The following is a 20,201-nucleotide window of genomic DNA, read 5'->3' as shown; positions in this document are numbered from 1 at the left end:
TGTCACAGTTCATTGCCCCCCAGCTGAAATATCAGGCTGTTACATTAAAGTCACATTAGATTTTATTGGGTTTGGTCAACCTTGTCTAATGACAGCTGCTCGACTGTGGAGCTACGTTCTCTCCCTTATCAGGTTCTGGGAAGTATCACATGGTCTACAGTGTGAAAAAGATTTGTTTGTTGTTGTTGTTGTTGTTGTGTGTGTGTGTGTGTGTGTGTGTGTGTGTGTGTGTGTGTGTGTGTGTGTGTGTGTATTATTAAAAAATAATGAATGTGTGATGATGACTCATCGCTGGGTTTCGACATGAAGCAATTCAATGAAGGACAACCCACAAACATATCATCGTCTGTGACTCATTTTGCATCATAACCTCAATCACTAATAATTATGATCACAACTGAATGGGGACATCAGAGCTGCAGACTCTGGACTTGAGTCTCCAAAGACTTAAAAAGAAATATTCCAGTTTCGACCCAGTTAAATTAAAAAACTGTAAAAAAATAACCTTGTAGTTCTTCCTATTGCATAATTAATCATTAGTCCTTTAATCCAGAGTTGGCTGAAGTAAGAACATTAATAAAAGGAATTAAATAGTCATTTTGTAGTATTTACGGAAACGGCACCACCAGCACAAATTACTAATGATCCCAGAACAGGTTTTGTTCGTTGCAGATTATTAGTTTTTCATTTTAATTTGTTTATTAAACTGATACATTTGAAAAAGGTTTACATGCTGATCTAAAACAGCTCACTGTATACTGTAGGATATTAAGCCTTCCTCTCTTTCATCTGTCTCCGTTATTCTTTCCACATGGGCAGCAGCTGGGTAGCAGTGGATCATCACCGTGACCAAAACAGTTATTAAAAAATGATAATGTTCTTTATATGCTGAGTGTCCTCCAGCTGGATTTATATTATACTGACTAATATTGTACAATGCTGAATTTTGACTTTAGTTTTAACTTTACTTTGAGTTTTACTTCAACAGTCCGTCTATAGTTTATTAATTTAACTTGAGAAACGCGTTGTTATTGCGAAGTTGTTCTCCACTTCCGGATAGCCATGCGTATTTCACACAAATATGACGTCGCTCGTCACAATACCAGCGATTGGTCGGTGTAGCCACGGGGCGGTCCATTCTCGTCTTCCATTGGCTGCTGTGTTAAAGCTCCTCCTTCTGATTGGTTAGGAGCGTCGCTCAGCTATTGGCTGATTTCAGGCACCGACAATTTGAAAATCGGTGGTCACGTTCACACAGACGGTGGATCAGCAGCTGCATAGAGACAAAGATTACATAGTTATTTAAAAAACAAAACAAAAACAAAGGTAAGGGCTGAGTTAAAACGTTTCCTGTTCATTTAAAGTTTATGTCGATAAAGCAGTAAAGTTACATAATAGTTACATTACGGGCTTTGTGTTGATTGAATGAGACACAGCTGCGCCGGTGTTACATTGTTTCCGTTCAGGCACTTTTGTTTATTTTATTTATTTGTTTCACGCACCGTCGCCGTGTAATGTTTTGTCTAAACCTTCAGGTGAAACTGAGGTATTTATTCACAGATATGAACGCTTGTATTTGGTAGAAAGTTGCTGCGATGCAATCCGCGGATGACGGGGCCCAGCTGCAGTGCTGTGTCACGGTGGAGCAGCTGAACACCTCCGGTCAGGCCACCCGGAGGCAGGTCATCCGTAAAGCCTCCGTCATCCTGGGCCGGAATGAGTTCCAGGAGATCTTCCTCCGGGTCCACGACGGAAAAGTCCCGCAGAATTACCGCCTGAAAGAGTTCAAACTTTTTACCAAGTTCGCCAGAGACGGGAAGTGCACCGTCAAACTTCTCCCTGAAAACATCCAGGTGCTCATCTCCAACTGCCCTCCCGACCAGCTGAACCTCTTCCTCAAAACCCTGAGCATCAAGCACCAGGCCTGGCTGAGCAGCAAGCCTCTGAGCGACAGAGAGAAGCTCAAAGCCGCTCTGCCCCGCAGATTCGAGGCCATCAGTCCCCTGCAGCAGAAGGACATCCAGAAGGTCAACGAGCTGAGGAGTAAAGTGGCTCCCAAAGGGCTGACAGACCGCACCAATAAGACCACTGCTGCAGGAACAGGACAGCAGGTCAAAAGGCAGAGGAGTGATTGTAACTTCAGCCCAGTGAGTTGAACACACACATAAAACATCACAGTGTCTGTATCTGTGGCACACTGTTGCATCAACACTTTCCTCCCCGGGTAGAGGCCATGCTCTCTGTCTTTGGGTCTAATCTGTTAAATGCTGTGTGTTGATTATTTAGGTGAAGGCCAACCCAAGTAAGAAGCCCATCCTGTCTCTGCCATCACGTAAGCTGAATAAAGAGCAGGCGGCTGTTCTCAGTGCTGTGCTGAGTGGCAGGAACGTCTTCTTCACTGGAAGCGCAGGTAAGTTACACTTTGATAACAATTGTCAGTAACCATCTGTCTAACATTTCAATTTGGTTGATAAACAACTTGTATAACTGTGTGAAATTGTCTGCGTTATGCTCAATTGGATGTGTGTTTTTCAGGTACAGGAAAGTCCTTCCTACTGAAGAGGATCATGGGATCTCTTCCTCCAAAGAGCACCTTTGCCACAGCCAGCACAGGAGTGGCTGCATGTCACATCGGAGGAACAACGCTACACAACTTTGCTGGTCAGTCGTTGTGTCTCTGAGGAGATGGAATAGATTTTTTTTTATGCAAGACTGACACAAATGTGTCTCTGGAAATGGCACATAATCAGTGGTGAGAGAGGTTATTTCCCCCCAACATTAGCGTGTCAAATTGTTATAATTACCTAAATAATTGGTCAATTTGCCAGTTTCACCAACGGCCAATCCTTAAATAAGGCTGTTCTGTTCTACTGAGAGACGCCTGTCATAGTGAAGAAGAAAAGAATAAAGCAACTAACAGGTATTTTAATTACTGAATCATCTTTTGATTTATTTTCTTGATTAATCATTTAGTATTCAAACAAATGTATTTCAGTTCCCCAGAGCCCAAGGTTTCACCTTTTTAAATGTCTTGTCTTGTTTCATCCAACCAACAGCCCAAAAACCCAAAAACATTCAGTTTACAAAGAGACAAAACTCCTCAAAACTGAACCTGTGAATGTGATGTTTTCTTCAAAAAATAACTGAATAAATAATTCAGATAATAAAATAATAAATCACAGTACAAATATGAGTCGTGGTATCAAGGCACAAAAACATCCTTTTCACTTCATAAAATGAAATATACATTGTTTTGCACTGTTTATACCCAACCTCAGAGATAAAAATGGAAATTTAAGGATTCTATAAGTTGATTAAAAAATGATCTTGTAGATTTTTGTCTGAGAAAATCTTCCTCAGTCATAAAAAATATTTTTTGTTATCAAGTTAATTTTTCCATACTGGAGGTTAGTTTGAGAATCATCAGCCTTTGCATAATAGGCTGATAAATATGAGTCTACATACAATGGCTTTATTTGTCCCTCCCCACCCTAAATGGCACAGGGGTAAAATACAAAATAAAAATAAATTATATAAATTCATAAAAAAATCTTGATTAAAATGAGTTGAGTGTATTGTTACAGTCCTAAAAATGACAGTAAATGATCAAAACAGTTATTAACTATTATCAACTTAATGTTTCAGTCCTACTTATCAATGTCTTAAATAGAAAAAGGTCTTTGTATCTTGTATCTAGCTGCAGCCTTAGACTCTGTTACAATGTCTGCGCGATGGCGTATTTCAGATTATGAATCTTTCATATAATGAAGCAGGAGGTGTCTAATGTCTTTCCAAATTAATGGTGAGGTTGTTAATTAAATCTCAATATACAGTCAAGGGAGTAAATAGATTATTTGCATAGATGTTATTCATCTGTGTCCCCACTGACCATCTGTCTTTCCATCCTCTGTACTCTGTGCTCTTTCCAGGTATTGGCTCCGGCTCTGCGCCACTGGAGCAGTGTATCGAACTGGCTCAGAGGCCCGGGGTGCTGCAGCACTGGACTACCTGTCGACACCTCATCATCGATGAGGTCTCCATGGTGGAGGCCCAGTTCTTTGACAAGCTTGAGTCGGTGGCCAGGTGAGATGAGACTGAAACATAAATTACAATGAGATTTACAATAGTGTTGAAGCTGTGAACATGTATCATAGATTATCTAAACCAAAAAACAATCTTCATCAAAGCATAGTGATGACTGCATGATAAGTATTTTATATCCAAAGTTTTCCTGAAAAGATTTTCTATCATGTTTAGAAAACGGCGTTAGTGATTTCAATTGGTCCTAACCACAGAACCTAATGATGAATTTGACTAATTTAACATTTCTTGACATCTTTACATAATACACAAATTATACAAAGTGTAGTCGCTGGTGATTGATATAATTTAATTCATTAAAGCTCTGTCAGACAGCTGGTGTTGGGCATAGTCCTCCCCATTCATAATTCATACATCTGAAATCTGTTTTAAAAGGTTAAAGTAAGATTTGAAGGTTCGAACAATAGATTGAAACGTTAAGTAGAAGACTTGAATGTTTAACCTGAGTTTGAAATATCTAATAACTGATTCATACCATGTTTCAGCGCTGAGTTACAAAATCTTAAATTCAGTATGTCCAAACACACCCTGAGACACTTATAACTGAACACACTCAAATCACCTCTTTGATATCAGTTTAGGCATGGTATTCCTCCGACTTTTACTGACAGTGTCTGAGCACAATTGTTGATATCACTCCTATTGTGTATTATGGTTTTTGGTTCCAGCTAGAATAATCATTTCTGTGGTTTTCCCGCGCTGCTCAGCAGCACTCTGATGTGAGACATGTACAAATGGACCAAAACTAACAGGTTAGGGTTTTAAGAGGATGAAGGAAGCGCTGCATGGCTCTCATGGCCGATCTTACAGGCGCTCTTTAGTTAGGCAGGTGAAGATATACAAAAAACAAGAACCCAGGAAGTCTTGCTCAATGTCAAGTGGTGCAGAAAGATTAAGGAGCTCTGTCTATGGATTCATTTATATAATTTATTATTGGAGTATGGTCTGTTTTATTGCCCATGCTCGAATCTTACATTTGTAAATAGTCAGCACTGACTCATGAACTGAATCTCCTGTGGGTCCTAAACGATACTGAAATATTATGCATGAAAATGAACATATGGATCAGGTCTTATAAAGGTCATCATACATGACAGAACAATCAGTTATTTGATCGACAGAAAATCTGCAACTATTTTTGTGTAAACATTCATTACTTCCAGTTTATTCAGTTATAATAGTTGAATTTTTTTTTTTTTAAACTAAATGGTCAATTGAGAAAATAACTGGATGATGATAATAATGAAAACTGCCCTTAGTTGAAGAACAAGATATATTTTATTAATCCCCTAGGGGAAATTGTTCTTTTCACTTTTCACTACACACACACTGAAATACACACTTCATGCACTTGTGGAAATGCAACAGGGAGAGAGATGGTGGAGTGATGGCTGCCACAACAACAGCCCCATGAGCAGGTTTGGGGTTAAGTTGTACCAGTCCACACTCCATATTTTGTGGTCTGTGGGACTTGAACCGGTGACCCTCGGGTTCCCAAGCCAAGTCCCTACACACCACCCCAAGCAGCCATATAGAAGTTGTAATCACTGTTCCCCCACATCTCTGCACTCGTGCAGGTCAGTGAGACGGTCTACTGAACCATTTGGAGGCATCCAGCTGATCGTGTGTGGGGACTTCCTCCAGCTGCCTCCTGTGTCGAAGGGAAAGGAAAAGGCCAGTTTCTGCTTCCAGGTCAGACCATCACGGATGCAAGAACCTCTCTATTTGTTGACATAACAGAACATTTTAAGAACTCTAATCTACTGCCAATCAGCACTACTGCCTGCAATAAATCCAGTTTTGTGACGTGCCATTGGTAAAGGCAATCGTAATGTTTTGTGTACTCCGCGTCTAGAAATGGTTGTGTGAGTCAGCACTGTAATAAGTCATTAACATGTATTAAAGATAGTGTATTCTCTTCTCATGAGTCAGCATCTGCCCTACAGACTTATCTGCTTATTTCCTGAAGAGCATAAATAGATGTTAGACAGAAGACTCTTTCCCCTCTTCAGGCCAGGAGCTGGCGTAAAGTCATCCAGCTCAACATGGAGCTAACAGAAGTGAGGAGGCAAACAGACCAGTCCTTCATCTCCCTCCTGCAGGCAGTGAGGGTGGGCAGGTAAATCAGTGAACACTGTCCAGTTTTCAAGCACAACGTAATGTGTTTTTAAAGCTGATGTGATCAGTGTGCAAACTTTTTGTTTTATTAGTTTTATGCCAAATGTACATTATATAACGTTGTCCAGTTATGTATGTTCCATAAAAGCATTTAGAGCAGTTACAAGCTTTTCAGGCAGCAGACAGCAGGTCAGTGGTTTTTCTAAAGGAAATGTTTAATAAAGTTGTGTCTTAACACTGTTCAGGGTGACAGAGGAAGTCACTGCTAAGCTGATGGAAAGTGCCTACCATCACATCGAGAAGGACGGCATCCTAGCGACCAGGCTGTGCACACACAAGGACGACGTGGAGCTCACAAATGAGAACAAACTCCTGCAGCTGCCAGGTGTGAATTCTTCTGTTTTTGATTTTTGTTTTTTTTTTAGTTTGAAACAGGTGTTACCTCGTTTAACTTGGATTCAGGTGAAAATTGGCAAAACTGTCAGCTATGGCTTGCGTCACGTATGGCAACCTTGTTGAAACTTGTTTCCTCTCAAGGTAGTTTTTACCTTTGTTTTCTGACTCCTGTTGTGGTATACTTTTTAATTTGTAAGCTCTTACTCCATCAGGAAACAGTGGAGAGTGTGTTTTACCTGCTGTGGAACAAGGTTCAAAGTTTTTTAGACAGATTTTTGGGCAATAATGGCTGAACTAACAACATTTGTCATGATATACTTGGTTTGCCTGTCCTCCATCATATTTTATATATGAAACAGACCGCATTATTATTATTATTATTATTATTATTATTATTATAATCATAATCATCTGTTCCCTGTTCCTTAGGGTCAGTGCGTGTGTTTGAGGCACTGGACAGCGATCCGGCCCTAGTGAAGACTATAGACGCTCACAGTCCCGTCAGCAGACTGATCCAACTCAAAGTGGGAGCTCAGGTAGGCGTCTACTTCTGCTTCTATTCTTTATTCTCCACAATCTCTACAGTCTGGCACACAACATTGCACTTTTGATATGTATTGAGAATACTGCGCTCAGTTTGCTTGAAGACATGTTTTTTCTTCTTTTTTTCTTGATGATTCTTTTTAAGGTCATGCTGACAAAGAACCTGGATGTCGCTCGAGGTCTGGTGAATGGAGCGCGAGGGGTTGTGGTGGCTTTTGAGTCTGGAAAACATGGCATGTATTTTATTTATTTTTAATCAATTTGCTCAAATATTTGCTCAGAAAAGCCTGAATTAATTGAAAATCGTATAAAATATATTGAAAATATATCCATAGTGGCAAGAGCATTGCAGACGATTACTTAAAGGACTTTTTTGACATTTTTGGGAAATGCACTTTGTTTCCTTTTTGCTGACATTTAAGAAATGGGTGGGGAAATGGCTAGGTACAGTGAGCAGGTCAGACAAAAACAAAATGGCAGATTCCTTAATGAAATTTTGACAAATGTATGTCTTTTTCCCCAGGACTTCCACATGTGCATTTCCTTTGCGGAGTCACAGAGGTGCTGAAGCCTGAGCGCTGGGTGTTTAAGTCCGGCAGTGGGATCCACCTGAGTCGACAGCAGCTGCCACTTAAACTGGCCTGGGCCATCTCCATCCACAAGAGCCAGGTGAGTACAGGGAAACATTGTTCAGTGTTGCCATGGGACACCAGTGTTTTATGTGGGTGTCTTTTAAATGAACGAGTCTCTTGATGAACAGCTGTCTTAATTTAGTTGGTCGGAAATGAATTTGCACCTCTAGACTGCAAAATACTGTTTGATTGAAAACATTGAGATCAACAAGAGAGGGAAGAGGAGAGCAATGTCAGATATACAGACAGTGTTCGGATAAACGCAATCCTTTCCCTATAACTTATTGACTGACCTGCAAATAAGATGGCTTTCACTGATGTCTGATATTTATTTGTTGTGTTGCATCAGTTTTGGGTTGGGTTCCAGCTTTATTCTAGATCAGAAATAACCAGATTGGATTAAATCTCAAATTTGGGTATTGTGGGATGTGATCCTCATCCTGCAAAATTGGGATATGGTTTTGTTAACCTAACCCTACCCAGAATCCAGATCAAATGTTGTTTTGGGTATTTCAAAACTCTATGGATAGTTTTGATGCTAAAAATCGGGATGATCCTGATCCCACTGTAAGGGTGGATGGATTCAAGGTGTAGAGAATATTATGGTGAATTAAATAGGTGTGAAAAAACATTTTAGTTCACTGAAATAAGAATAAAAACTAGAAGAAATGATACACAACTGATTAAAAATAATAATAATATACAGGAATTGTCTCTAGTTTTAATCATTTGATCAAATGTGTCAACACAACAAGCATAAGTATTTGTGCGTATGTTTGTTGAGACTGACCTACATGGCTGAGAGTCGGTGTGTTTGTATTGTAATATCTACTCTGAACTTCTTAAATCTTGCCCCTGACAAACCCGTAACTATATACACACGTCACGTCGGTGTTAATGAAATGTTGTTGTATTACTTTTACCAACCGATTAAAGGCCTATCCGAACCAGATCAGTTTTTATCTGGGATAGCAAAAAAGTACAAATTACAAAATCTGTACAATTCTGATCTAAATTAAAGGTTTTGAAATGCTGGGTCCAGAGGATAACCCCTAAGATCATGAACATGCTAAACATTATACCTGGGTCAGTATTAGCATTGCTGTTATTAGCATGTTGATTTCAGCATTTAGCTCTAAGCATCACTGTGCCTAAGTACAGCCTCACTGAGCTGCTGGACTGGCAATTTCCTACTACATATGGATTCTAAGCAGGTTTTGAGCAGACAGCATGCATACTAAATGTGGTCATTTTTAGTGCGCTGCTGATGCACTCTATTATCCCATAATTCAATGCACAAATGAAATGGAGGAGTTGCTCATAGCCAGAAAATGATTGAGTTATAGGTTGTGGTTAAACGGCTCCAAAAGTATGAAAAAAACATTTTTATATTATATAATATTATATATTTATTTGATTGACAGCCCGTTCCTGTTTAGAATAAAGTGAGTGTTTTTCTGTACTAACTCATAAAACGGCATACTATGACGAGTGGGTATGTAGGATACTGTATCTAACTGGTTTGGAGACTGGATTCTGGACACAACATAGTCTTGTTTTAAGGAGTTTCTCTGTTCAGTGAGCACACTGCTGTTCCTAATCCTACTTTTCATTGTGATGGATGGCCAGGCACTCTCTCAAGCTGTGCCATTTAACAGAGCTAGAGCATGTTAATCTGGTTTCCAGGTGAACACGGGTTCCCCTTGTGCGGTATTTATCAAGCCGCACTGATCTACAATCAGTCTTTCCTTCTATATCTTAAATCCATCTCCAAACAAACACCTGTGGATGTTAAACTAGTATGTTTTTTACTGGTAAGTGATGAAAAAAGATGCTGTATTTATTTTATAAAACCTCTCAGGATGCTCAGTTGCCTCCTCAGTGGCAGCCCTTTAGAGAAATAAATAACCACAGATCAGGGCATCATTTGGTTTAAAATATGTTCTGGGGGCGTGCTGATGGTCTACAGGGGTTTAAAGATGCTGATCAGGTAATCGAAACATCCCTCATTCAAGTCTGGCCATTGACAACCCACCCTTTCTCTCCTCCCCACTTCCTGTCATCCATCTGTGTGTTATCTAATCAAGGCCGTCACCAATCACTCAGCTCTCACCAACAGCTCCCCCTCTGCTCCCACACAATATTCTATAGCCTGACTTCAGACTCTGGTTGGTTAGAGAGGAAAGCAGGGTCCCTCTAGGTAATTGAGTTCATTGGTCATGACCAATGTGTCACCAGTGTTTGATCTACAGCAGAGGAGCTAAAGCACAGGGAAATAAAAAGGAAATCCCAAACCTGCATCCCTTCAGAGGAAATGAGGGCATCTGAAGAATTACATGCCGGATTTGAGATATTACCCGTGTGGCTTTAAATCTTGAAATAATTGCCCTCATTCTCTCAAATGTATACGCTGAAAAATAATATTTTCTGCAGGAAATTGTTGAAAAAGCAGGTCAGTTGTGTTTAGTGCTGATGAACGGTTTGTGTTTATAACTCACACTTGCCATAAGCTTAATTGGCATCACCAGTACTAAAGGTGTTTTAATATACTAATGAGCTGTGAATAAATCCTTGTTTTTGGAGATTTTATGTCAAATACTGGAATATCAATCAATATTGAATGTTTTATTTTGAACCACAAAATAAATATAAATGAATAAATGCATGCTAGCCCATCAGTCATTGTGATCTGTAACCAATAATTTTTTTTTTTTGTTCATCGATTTTTAGGGAATGACACTGGATTGTGTGGAAATCTCTCTGGCGCGTGTGTTTGAGAGCGGCCAGGCTTATGTGGCCTTGTCTCGGGCTCGGAGCCTGGAAGGTCTGAGGGTCATGGACTTTGACCCCCGCGTGGTCAGGGCAGATCCAGATGTTCTCGTCTTCTACAGGAAACTGAGGAAGGAGAGGCTGCTCATGCAGGTGAGTGCGCAGCTCTTCCTCATGTCATTATCATAACCTGTAGACATTATCTGCAATAGATCTTTTTTTAATTTATTTTTTTAAGAAATACTTCGACACACTATTTAATCTTATAAAACTGCTTCTTCCAGGCCTCCATGGATGATTTTGTTGGCAACCGCAACAAAGAAAACTGTTGGTGAGAAGGTGAATTCATCTACACCTGTAACATTATGCACTGTGTGCATGAATGATGTGCAAATGATCGTCTTGTTTTATTTCTCTTGGGACTGTTTGGTTTACTGGAACAAATACAACCACAGACATCTACATTTACCATCTACCTCTTGTTTGCTTTTTTAACTGGCAGTACCAGAAGTCACACTGCCACCTTCTGATCAGTACTGTAATTTCATTTTTAAGAGCTTATTTTTATAATGACTTGATTTTTAATTTATTATGATTGCTGACATGTATTCCAATAAAGTTTTAGTCAACTTACATCTCTGCATCCTTTGTCATATCAAACATCTGTTTACCCTATTTCATGTCAAAATTGCAGATGTGAAAAAGGTAAATTTGTCCAACATGTCCATATTACCTAACTGTGTGCCTGTAACATCTCAGATCTTTAGATATTTCCTGGCCTTTTCAGTGGACAGGACAAGTGAAGATAGAGGGATGGGGACAACATGCAGCAAATGCTAGGACTCAGCCTACATTGGGCCAGATCAGATGCGGTTTCTTAGTCTGTCAGGCAATCACTTCCACTTGTACCACCGAACAATCAAAAGCTTTAAAATGATGCAATACAGGCAAATGGAAACAAAATAAGCTTTATTTTCCGGTGAGGACAATGAATTCATGACTGAAGCTGAGGTAAATTCTCCCTTATAAGAGCAGCATACTTTATTTTGCATATGAACTGACCACATTGTGAAGAATAGAGTCCTTTCTTTGCACAACCTTAAACAACCTGGAGGCGCCCATTATTACCTATACAACCAGTGACTCCTTTTACACACTGCTTCTGATCCTGTCTAAAGGTACTGTATGCACTGTATACAGAAAGAGTGGTGTTTATTTAGCCCATAAATTCACTTACATTAATACACAGGAGAGCAACAACAAAACTGTCCTGATTATTATTTTACAGTTTTAGCATTTAAATAGAATCTACAGCTGCAAGTGGTTGGACAGTGGTTGGTCATTTCACGTTATGGAACAGCTTGTGTGCTACCTATAAAGACAAAGGAGAACACAGTTAGCATCTTCATTAAAAGGCAAAACCAAAAAATCAATTCACAGGCAGTTTTGTTGCTGTTTGGGCAGTGAAAGGTAACAGAGGCACACACTGTATTTTCTTGACTTCTACCCCTCTTTGTGTCACTAATACACACACACTTACACAATGGTCCCGTGCATGCAGGAAGTCAAAGAGTTCTTCTGTGCAGTCCTCCAAAGTGGTGGATCTGGAGCTGACCCGGGCTTCACAAGTCTCCAGACGCTCCCTGGTGTGCACACAGTGTTCAGTCTGCTCACACTTGGCTCGTATTGTATCTATAGGGTCCTGGGTGGGACAAAAAGCAAATGTGGTATATTATTCAAAATGGTTCGTCATGAAGACTAACTTTAACAAAATGAATCAATCCCATATTTGGCAATAAATGCTGCTACCAGGAACTTTGCTCCAACATAATTCATTGTCTGATATCGAAGCCCAAATTTTGACTCTCACTCGACATTAATACGTTAAAGTCTGATGCACAAAGTCATGTTTGCTGATTGTGAATGTGATTTTGGATCCAATGGTGGAAGAAGTATGCAGATATTTTACAAGTACCACAGTGTAGATATACTTTGTTACAAGTCAAAGTCCTGCATTCAAATGATAAAAAGCTTTTAGTATTAATATATACTTAAGTATCAAAATCAAAAGTATTTTAGAATAATGTACAATATATTAATTGTAATTATTGATGCATTCATGTGCACAGCAATTCAGAGTTGAAGCTGGTGAAGGTGGACATAATTTTAGATACGACATTTTACTGGGAGGCAAGTTGTGAATTTCCCTCAGGATCAATAAAGTATATCTAATCTTAGCCTAAAACAACTGCAATGTTAGCCTTTGAATTGGAGTGGTATAAAGTAGCAGAAAATGGAGATACTAAGTTATGTATAAATGCCTCAAAATTTTCATGAGACAACAAACCTCTGTACTGTCTCATAGTAAGACTAGTAGAACTGTATTAAAAATAATGACTTCTTGCCCACTTCTGGCATTGAAAGGTGTATTCCTCTAAGGTTATCTAATGTGACTTGTGTCCATACTTTTAGAGTTTTCTTAAAACACTTTGTGTGTGATGGCAGTTAAGTCCCTTGTTCATACTTCAGGAATATGAGTAATAATGTATGAACAAACTTACCACCATATCTTCCTCTTCTTCTTCCTCCTCTTCCTCTTCTTCCTCCTCAGCAGGCGCATCTTCCTCCTGTCAGTGACAATAATGTGATAGGCATTTAATTAACTTGGTCTGAAAAAATATCTAATCATAAAGATAAGGGTTGCAAAAAAAATCCACTTCTGCTAAAAATAACAATACAACTAAAACTCAAATAACAAGCCAACACATATTTTAGATTTGAGGGGCTCACAGTAAAAAGTAGCAAGTTTAATGTGCATGTCCATGTTTGATGCTACTAGTAAGCTCATATTGAAACGTCTAAACCAGCTGACACTAAAGTCGACGTTACAGCGTTCAGAGTCGGGGTACTGAGCCGGGTTAGGTAAGCTAACTTGGCCAAACATACACAAAAAAGCCACATAAGAGACAAAATATCAATATTTTCAGTACCTCGTCGTCGGGGTCTCCGTATGTGAGCATTTTCCTCTCGAAAACCATGATTACGGCTCTGAAATTCACTAAACTCGGCAGAGGACAGGGGTCCTAGCTCGTCAGTAGCACTGCTTCTCGTTGAGGACGTGAGGTCGGTCACACGCAGGAAACGACTAGAAGGATCACCAGATAAAGCTTCCTATTGGTTAAAAGCGATTAGTGAAGTTGCTCTGGTCCAATCATCTGCCTAGATTCTGTTTAAGCCCCGCCCATTCGATTGGGCAATACGTGCGGAACCTTTGTTGTGGCTGTCGGAGTGAGAAGAAGACGGACCCAGAAAACTGTCGCACGGCAATGATGGCACTGCTCTTGGACGCCAGACTTCTCGTGAGAAAAGTGAAAGATTTAAGTTGTTTCACGCCAAGACGACACCGAGTGAAAGGGAAGTGGGTAAGTTGTCCGAGCAGTTATTGATAAATGAGTTGTTAACGGTCGTTATGTGTAAAACTGTTGCCAGGAATATCTAACATTAGCCACAAAGCAACATGGAGTAACGATAGGTATTACCAATGAATGTCTAATAAGGTAGACGGGCTCTGGTATTACTACTAAAGAGAGTTGCGTTTTGACAATAACTCTGTATATAGAGGTGTATGTGATTAATGAGAGCTAGACTTAAGAGGTTCGACATAAATTAACTTCATGATGATTCTGTTCTCTCATACAGTATAATAACGTTTAGATTTTCATTCAACAATATAAAATGTTACACTAGTCTTTGTCAAATCTTGACCCAAATTCCTTGTGTTTAATGTGACTAATTAAAATAAACATTCAATCTGTGTGTGTTTTGACCTCCCTACTTTTGGACAGGCTGCCACACTTGCCAAGCAGCCTGCCACCAGCCTAGCCCTGCAGCACTTTGATGCCACCTACAGCGGCCAGCTGGGAGAGCTGTGGCCATCAATCCGAGTCGCCTTGCTGTCAGAGAAGAAATACGGAGCCCTGTTCAATAACTTCTCCCACGAGTCTACTCTGGCACAATTAGAAGCCCAGGGATGCAGAGACTTCATCAGTGACACAGGTACAGAGGGTAGGTGTGCATCCAGTGTTTACGGTGAACCTGCCATTGTTGGCTTTCAGGTTTTGATACTGAGAGCTCACACATTGTTTCTTCTTCAAAAGATACATTCACATTGTAAATAATATACAGAATTAATTTTATAGGGAAAGAGTTGTGCAGAGGTTCAGGTAATATTAGGGTTTTTAAAATCAACATGCAGTAGGTAGATTGAAGAGTCAGTTATAGCCATTTGTATTATAATAGAAAACATAACAGAGCATAACATTTACTGATTGTGCACTTACATCTCCACACAAGGCCCTTAACTGAAAGAAACCTATTTGCTAATGCTATATTGAACATTGCAAACTAACCCAGAACATAAAAAATGAAGGTGTCATGGTATTGGTGTGGTTTTCATGAAATTGCATGTAACTGTCTAATGGCAGCCCCTTTATTTTGTGCATATTGATTTTTATTTAATAAAAAATCTTCCCCAGAGACCTTTTCTGATGTTCTTCCTTAAGATAAAGGACCATTGGTGCATAACACTTTATTTGTAACATTTAGGTTTATTTTGGTGAACAAGCCATAACCAATGATGCAGGGAGGTGGTGTACAATTTGAAATATATATTGACTCATATTGTTATTTAGTAGAATTATGATTCAGGGGGTATATACTAGTGATGCAATCCAGGTTGTCACACAACAATGTTTGGTTTTAATTACATGTAACTTGTACATTTTTTCCTCAGAAGTACTTTAAGAACAATGGTTGATCATTGTATGTACGACATTGTGTGTATGATACATGGAAGAAAAAAAAGCTACTGTCTGAAAGCCTTCTTATTAAACTCTTTTTTTTTCATGTAATTAAAAAGCACAATCTCTCTCCTCATATCAATTCTGTATTCTTCATTTCTGCAGCTCAGCCATCTGAGGTTGCAGTTGAAGAGGAATCCAACTGTGTCTCTATAAAGAAATCTGACATTGATGGTCAGCTACTATCTCCTCTACAGCTTAGTCCTCACATCAAGTGCTTAGTGTTTCCAAGAGGGGACATCACAAGATTCAAGCCTGCAAGGTGAGAGTATTTGTTGGCATGAGTCCTGTTTAACGTCTTGTACAAGTTTGATCATTTGTAACTATATTTTAAGTTGTTTTTAGAGGACCATTATCTTTCAAATGAAGTCCAGTTTGATTTTCTCTGACTTTGTGTTTCCTTGTCCTCGAAAGACCAGACATGTACGGGTTGTTGGGTTACTACCTGATGGACGCAGCATCTGTGCTGCCTGTTCTCGCATTAGATGTTCAAGAAGGTCACAGTGTGCTTGACCTCTGTGCTGCTCCAGGAGGCAAAACCCTGGCTTTACTTCAGACCCAGTCTATAGGTAAGAGAGCCGCTCTCACCTGTCTGTTTTCCACACTGCCGAAACCTTCTTGTCTTCCTCGTCTGTGAGAATTAGTGCTCTCAGTTGTAGTTAACCCTTCAAGCCTGTGTTTATGTCAAAGGTTTTTTGTGCGTGAATGACTCATCGGTGTCCCGGACGTTGCGACTGAGAAGGGTTCTCCGCAGTTTCGTTCCTAAGCAGTTATTGACGGACGAGAAACTACACATCAGCTCCCTTGACGGCACCAAGTGGGGGGAAGTCGAGAGTAACACTTTTGACAGGGTAAGCCAGTGTTGTCATTTCGTTTATTCTTTTTCGAACAGAATTTGCAGATTGTCAATGCCTGTATTAATGATACAGTCAACCAAATACCAACCCTTTGTCCACGTCCTCTTTTCTTTTGTGTATTCAGGTCCTTGTTGATGTCCCCTGCACCACGGACAGACATTCCGTAACGGAGGACGACAACAATATATTCAGTAAGAGCAGGACCGGGGAGAGACGGAGGCTGCCACAGCTACAGCTGGAGCTGCTACTGTGAGTTCTGAAGAAACTATAAAGATATAAAGTTTGGTTATTACAGTTCATGTGAAATACATTTTGTCACCTCAGTATACAGCGACACAGTCCACTTTACAGCTACAAGTGAACAAACTCCCTCTATCCTGCAGGGCGGGAATCGAAGCGGCTTGTCCAGGTGGGGAAATCCTCTACTCCACCTGCACACTTTCTCAAATCCAGAACCAGAGTGTGGTGGAGCAGGCCATCTTCTTGGCTCAAGAGAACCACGGCATCCGCCTTCAGGTCAGTCAGTACACACTGTAAACTGTGTATCAGAGATTCAGTGATAAACTCAAGAATAGTGCAAGTTAACTATTGCTAATGTTCTGACCACTGGGAACTAAATTACGAAAAAATAATTAACTCTTTGTTCTCCTTTTTCCCTCTTTGTCCTGATCAAATCTACATTCAGGTTGTTGACCTGAAACCGCTCCCACACATGTTTAGGAAAACCTTTCACTTCGCTCCCAACCTCCACCTGGGTGAGATGGTCATCCCACACTTAGCTGCTAACTTTGGCCCCATCTACATGTGCAAGCTAAGGAGGCTTTCATAGACTTGTGGACTGCTTTTCCTAAAAGCTTGTTGACATTTGAATGTCTGTGTCACTGCTTTATGGACTGGTGGAGGCGATGCTCTGGACTGGACTCTGGACTGTAGGAGCACAGTTGGAGAAGATTTCATTGTGGTGGTTGACGGTTGAAACACTGGACTACTGTTGGTTAAATGTGACAGAAAACACAAAGAATCCAGCTGGACCTGGAACATGACATTATAACTGGACAACACCAATAGAAACGTCAAGTGAACTGCTATCAGTTAAACCTCTGATTTGACTATTTATTTGGACTCTGTAGATGTGCTTATGATTAAATTATGTCTTTTAACTGTAGTTTCATTTTTGCCCTGTAGGTGGCAACATTAGCCAAAGATTAAAGTGTCCTGTATATTCTGTGTCCACTAGAGGGCACTAAGGGTGTGAGTAAAGGAGCTCCACTATGCATGTTCTCTTGCACTGTGTCAGATGCACAGAGATAAATATTTCAGGTTGGGGAATGATATTACTGAAACACAAATTTCCATCAGAATTACCTGCCCTCTTTAACTCTCCAGTGAAAATGGGTCTGGCTTGTTCTATGGTTATTCATCAGGTTTGATGTCTTTGCCTAATAACGCGATATGTGGGTATGTGGAAGGAGGGCATAATGAACAGGCAGGTAATGACTTATTTGACCATTTGGCTTCTCACATCTGAATCTGTGCAACTTTCATTATGATAGCTGGGATTGACTCCGTTTTGCATTGACATCACTCAGAGGTGAAATGTTTCCTCTTATCACAAGCTAATGTGAGCGCAGAGGTGCCTCTTTTCCCCATCACACCGCCGATGACCCTTTATGTTGTCCTGGCCAGGCAATGTAGCGTGAAAAAGGTGTGTGTGTATATGTGTGTGCCTAACGAGTCCACCATCCACATCCCACTGTCATTAAGCTGCTCCAAGTGCAGGAGCTGACTCCCATCCCCATGCAGGGATGGACGGCAGCCATGCGGCTCCCAGATGAACATTAAAGAGGCAGCAGAGAGCTAAAATGGGACGTCTCGCCCTGTTTTGCCCCTCCGCTTTTTTATTCCACAGATGAGTGCAGATAATTTTCTGTGCGATTGTGAGTGATTACTGCATTACTGCGGTAAAAGGGGGATGTATCTGGGAATGCAGAGGGAATTAATGACACATAAAAACTATTTTTGTATTGACTGCTTTCGTCTCCAGGGCCTTGAATGCCTCTTCGCACATCGTGTGATTACCTAAACGTATTGTAAATATGTGTTTCCTATGGGCTCTTACATAAATTTACATGTTTTAACACTCAGGAGACGGCAGACTGTTAGAGATGAGTTACTCTCTATTCTGCCTGTCTATAGACTCCACTGACTGTCTGCTTTATTATTGAATTAGCCAATGAACCGCTGTGCATTTGTGTCCCTGTGTGTAAGCCTGTGTTAGGAAGACGTATGCTGTGTATTAGAAAGATGAATCTTATGGATTTAACTACACAACCATGCTTCTTTTGTGTTTTCAAATATAATTTAAGTGTTGCTTTTTTTTCCTAATAAACATGCAAAACACTGTAATAGTGTTATGTTTTCACCTCCTACCTCAAAAGCTACTGTATGAACACTACAATAGGTTATTAAGTGACTGCAGAAGGGTAAGGAAACATGTCTTACAGGTTTAACGGGTCCCTGTTATGTCTAAATGAGTTGATTGTGTGTGTGTGTGTGTGTGTGTGTGTGTGTGTGTATAGAGTGTAGTCTGTGTATTTAAAGCAAATGCTGCTGTTCCTGCTGTGGTGTTTTCCAGCCCACAGGTGAAGATAAGACGTGTGTCCCAGTTGGCAGTGGGAGAGAGGATTTCACCGGTGGGGGTCTTTGTCGCAGATGCACTGTGTAGACTGAGCCCAGCAGGATGTGTTCTCTGCTGCTTTCAGCCACAGGGCAGATAGAAAATGCTATGTGGCCTTTTTTTTTTTTTTTTTCAGCTGTTCATATCTTGGCAGGTTGTACTTGAAGCGTATTTCTGTTTACCTTTTTACAAGCATCCATTGTCATTAGTGAAAGGATCATTTGTATCATGTGTTTCACTCACACTCGTATCACAGTATGACAGATGGCAGACCGAGGAGGTGGAGAGTGACTGAGAGCATGTGACATGCACAGGTTGACTTTGTCTCTTTTCATTCTCTTCAGGTTTTTTTTTTTTTTTGCATAATTCATAATTGATGGATGATTTCCAGGAAGTTGATCTACTACCACATCCATCAGTGAAGTTTGCAGACTCTCATACGATACGCTACAGGCCCGTTTACATTCTGTTATAATAGAACTTTTCTTCATAATGTGGTTGGGTTGGGCTATAATATGGAGGTAAATATTTATTTAGGGAATATTGTATTTTTATATGATTTTTGCCTTAATATAAAGATGGACCTTGATTTGTCAAGTATTTTAATTGCCGGATTACTCATTCATGTCAGGGTTTTCTTTTAAATTTGTTAAATCAAATCTGGAGAGGACAATCTGGTGAAACAGGCTTGAGGAGATATCATACATCCCATGCTATAGCCCAGTCTTTCTTTTATGTAACATTTAATGATATAAACACACTTTTTGTTGCAGCAGTGTTTCTACTCAAAACTACATACTGGCCTGTAGAGTTACTTCAAACAATCTCTGTATACCAGCCCATATAGTCAATATGTGATTTAAGCATTCTCCGATCGACTCTATGAACTGTCTGAGAGCAGTCCCGAGCAATGCGGTGAGGCCCACATTGGAAATGCAACCGTAGGTTTAGACTGCAGCCAGATTAAGAAGAGAGAGAATGGGGTTTTTCTTCTCTCTAAGAAGATTACCCGGGGAGGGGTGAGATGGCAGTCAGTGTCTAAGAAAAAAAGGACAAGAAGAAAATGGAAGATGAAGTGGAACTAAAGGAGGGTGGCCCAGGATACACAGTTTAGCCACCTGTTGTCTGCCTTTTGATATCACTCTTTCTTTGTTTCTCTATCTTTATAACATCTATCTTTGCTCTGTCTCTTGTTATTAAACATTAAGATAAAAGTCTGAGTTTTAAAGGTCTTTGGTATAAAAGGGAA

At 40.1% G+C, this 20,201-nt stretch overlaps 3 protein-coding genes across 5 annotated transcripts; 2 read left to right on the top strand and 1 right to left on the bottom strand.

The window, feature by feature from the left end:
- Window positions 1-1,212: 1,212 nt before the first annotated feature.
- pif1 (PIF1 5'-to-3' DNA helicase homolog (S. cerevisiae)) lies at window positions 1,213-11,192 on the top strand. 2 transcript variants are annotated; one of them, XM_051408687.1, is made up of 13 exons: window positions 1,213-1,326; window positions 1,584-2,147; window positions 2,287-2,410; window positions 2,536-2,661; window positions 3,930-4,083; window positions 5,679-5,793; window positions 6,114-6,220; window positions 6,465-6,604; window positions 7,045-7,151; window positions 7,304-7,391; window positions 7,682-7,827; window positions 10,521-10,712; window positions 10,844-11,192. In XM_051408687.1, exons 2-13 carry the CDS (start codon window positions 1,596-1,598, stop codon window positions 10,892-10,894), a joined length of 1,902 nt encoding a protein of 633 aa, XP_051264647.1. In that variant the 5' UTR covers window positions 1,213-1,326; window positions 1,584-1,595; the 3' UTR covers window positions 10,895-11,192. The 2 variants fall into 2 exon arrangements, with proteins under 2 accessions (XP_051264647.1, XP_051264657.1); XM_051408697.1 differs by lacking the exon at window positions 1,213-1,326 and having other exon boundaries at window positions 1,563-2,147.
- Window positions 11,193-11,511: 319 nt separating this feature from the next.
- On the bottom strand, window positions 11,512-13,700 carry LOC127367991 (cytochrome b-c1 complex subunit 6, mitochondrial). Its single transcript, XM_051408358.1, has 4 exons — window positions 13,550-13,700; window positions 13,121-13,186; window positions 12,100-12,261; window positions 11,512-11,931 (listed from the first exon to the last, which is right to left on the bottom strand). Exons 1-4 carry the CDS (start codon window positions 13,595-13,597, stop codon window positions 11,899-11,901), a joined length of 309 nt encoding a protein of 102 aa, XP_051264318.1. The 5' UTR covers window positions 13,598-13,700; the 3' UTR covers window positions 11,512-11,898.
- A 149-nt stretch (window positions 13,701-13,849) lies between these two features.
- On the top strand, window positions 13,850-18,681 carry nsun4 (NOP2/Sun RNA methyltransferase 4). 2 transcript variants are annotated; one of them, XM_051407287.1, is made up of 8 exons: window positions 13,850-13,981; window positions 14,405-14,615; window positions 15,524-15,680; window positions 15,833-15,987; window positions 16,109-16,269; window positions 16,400-16,524; window positions 16,659-16,791; window positions 16,961-18,681. In XM_051407287.1, the coding sequence occupies exons 1-8, from the start codon at window positions 13,886-13,888 to the stop codon at window positions 17,102-17,104; spliced, it is 1,182 nt and encodes a 393-aa protein (XP_051263247.1). In that variant the 5' UTR covers window positions 13,850-13,885; the 3' UTR covers window positions 17,105-18,681. The 2 variants fall into 2 exon arrangements, with proteins under 2 accessions (XP_051263247.1, XP_051263240.1); XM_051407280.1 differs by having other exon boundaries at window positions 14,405-14,624.
- Window positions 18,682-20,201: the final 1,520 nt, after the last annotated feature.

This window comes from Dicentrarchus labrax, unplaced genomic scaffold, assembly GCF_905237075.1.
Source record: "Dicentrarchus labrax unplaced genomic scaffold, dlabrax2021, whole genome shotgun sequence".
Classification (NCBI taxonomy): Eukaryota; Metazoa; Chordata; class Actinopteri; family Moronidae; genus Dicentrarchus; species Dicentrarchus labrax.
Note: the sequence above shows the minus strand (reverse complement) of the source record. Positions and strands in the feature narration are given on the sequence as shown.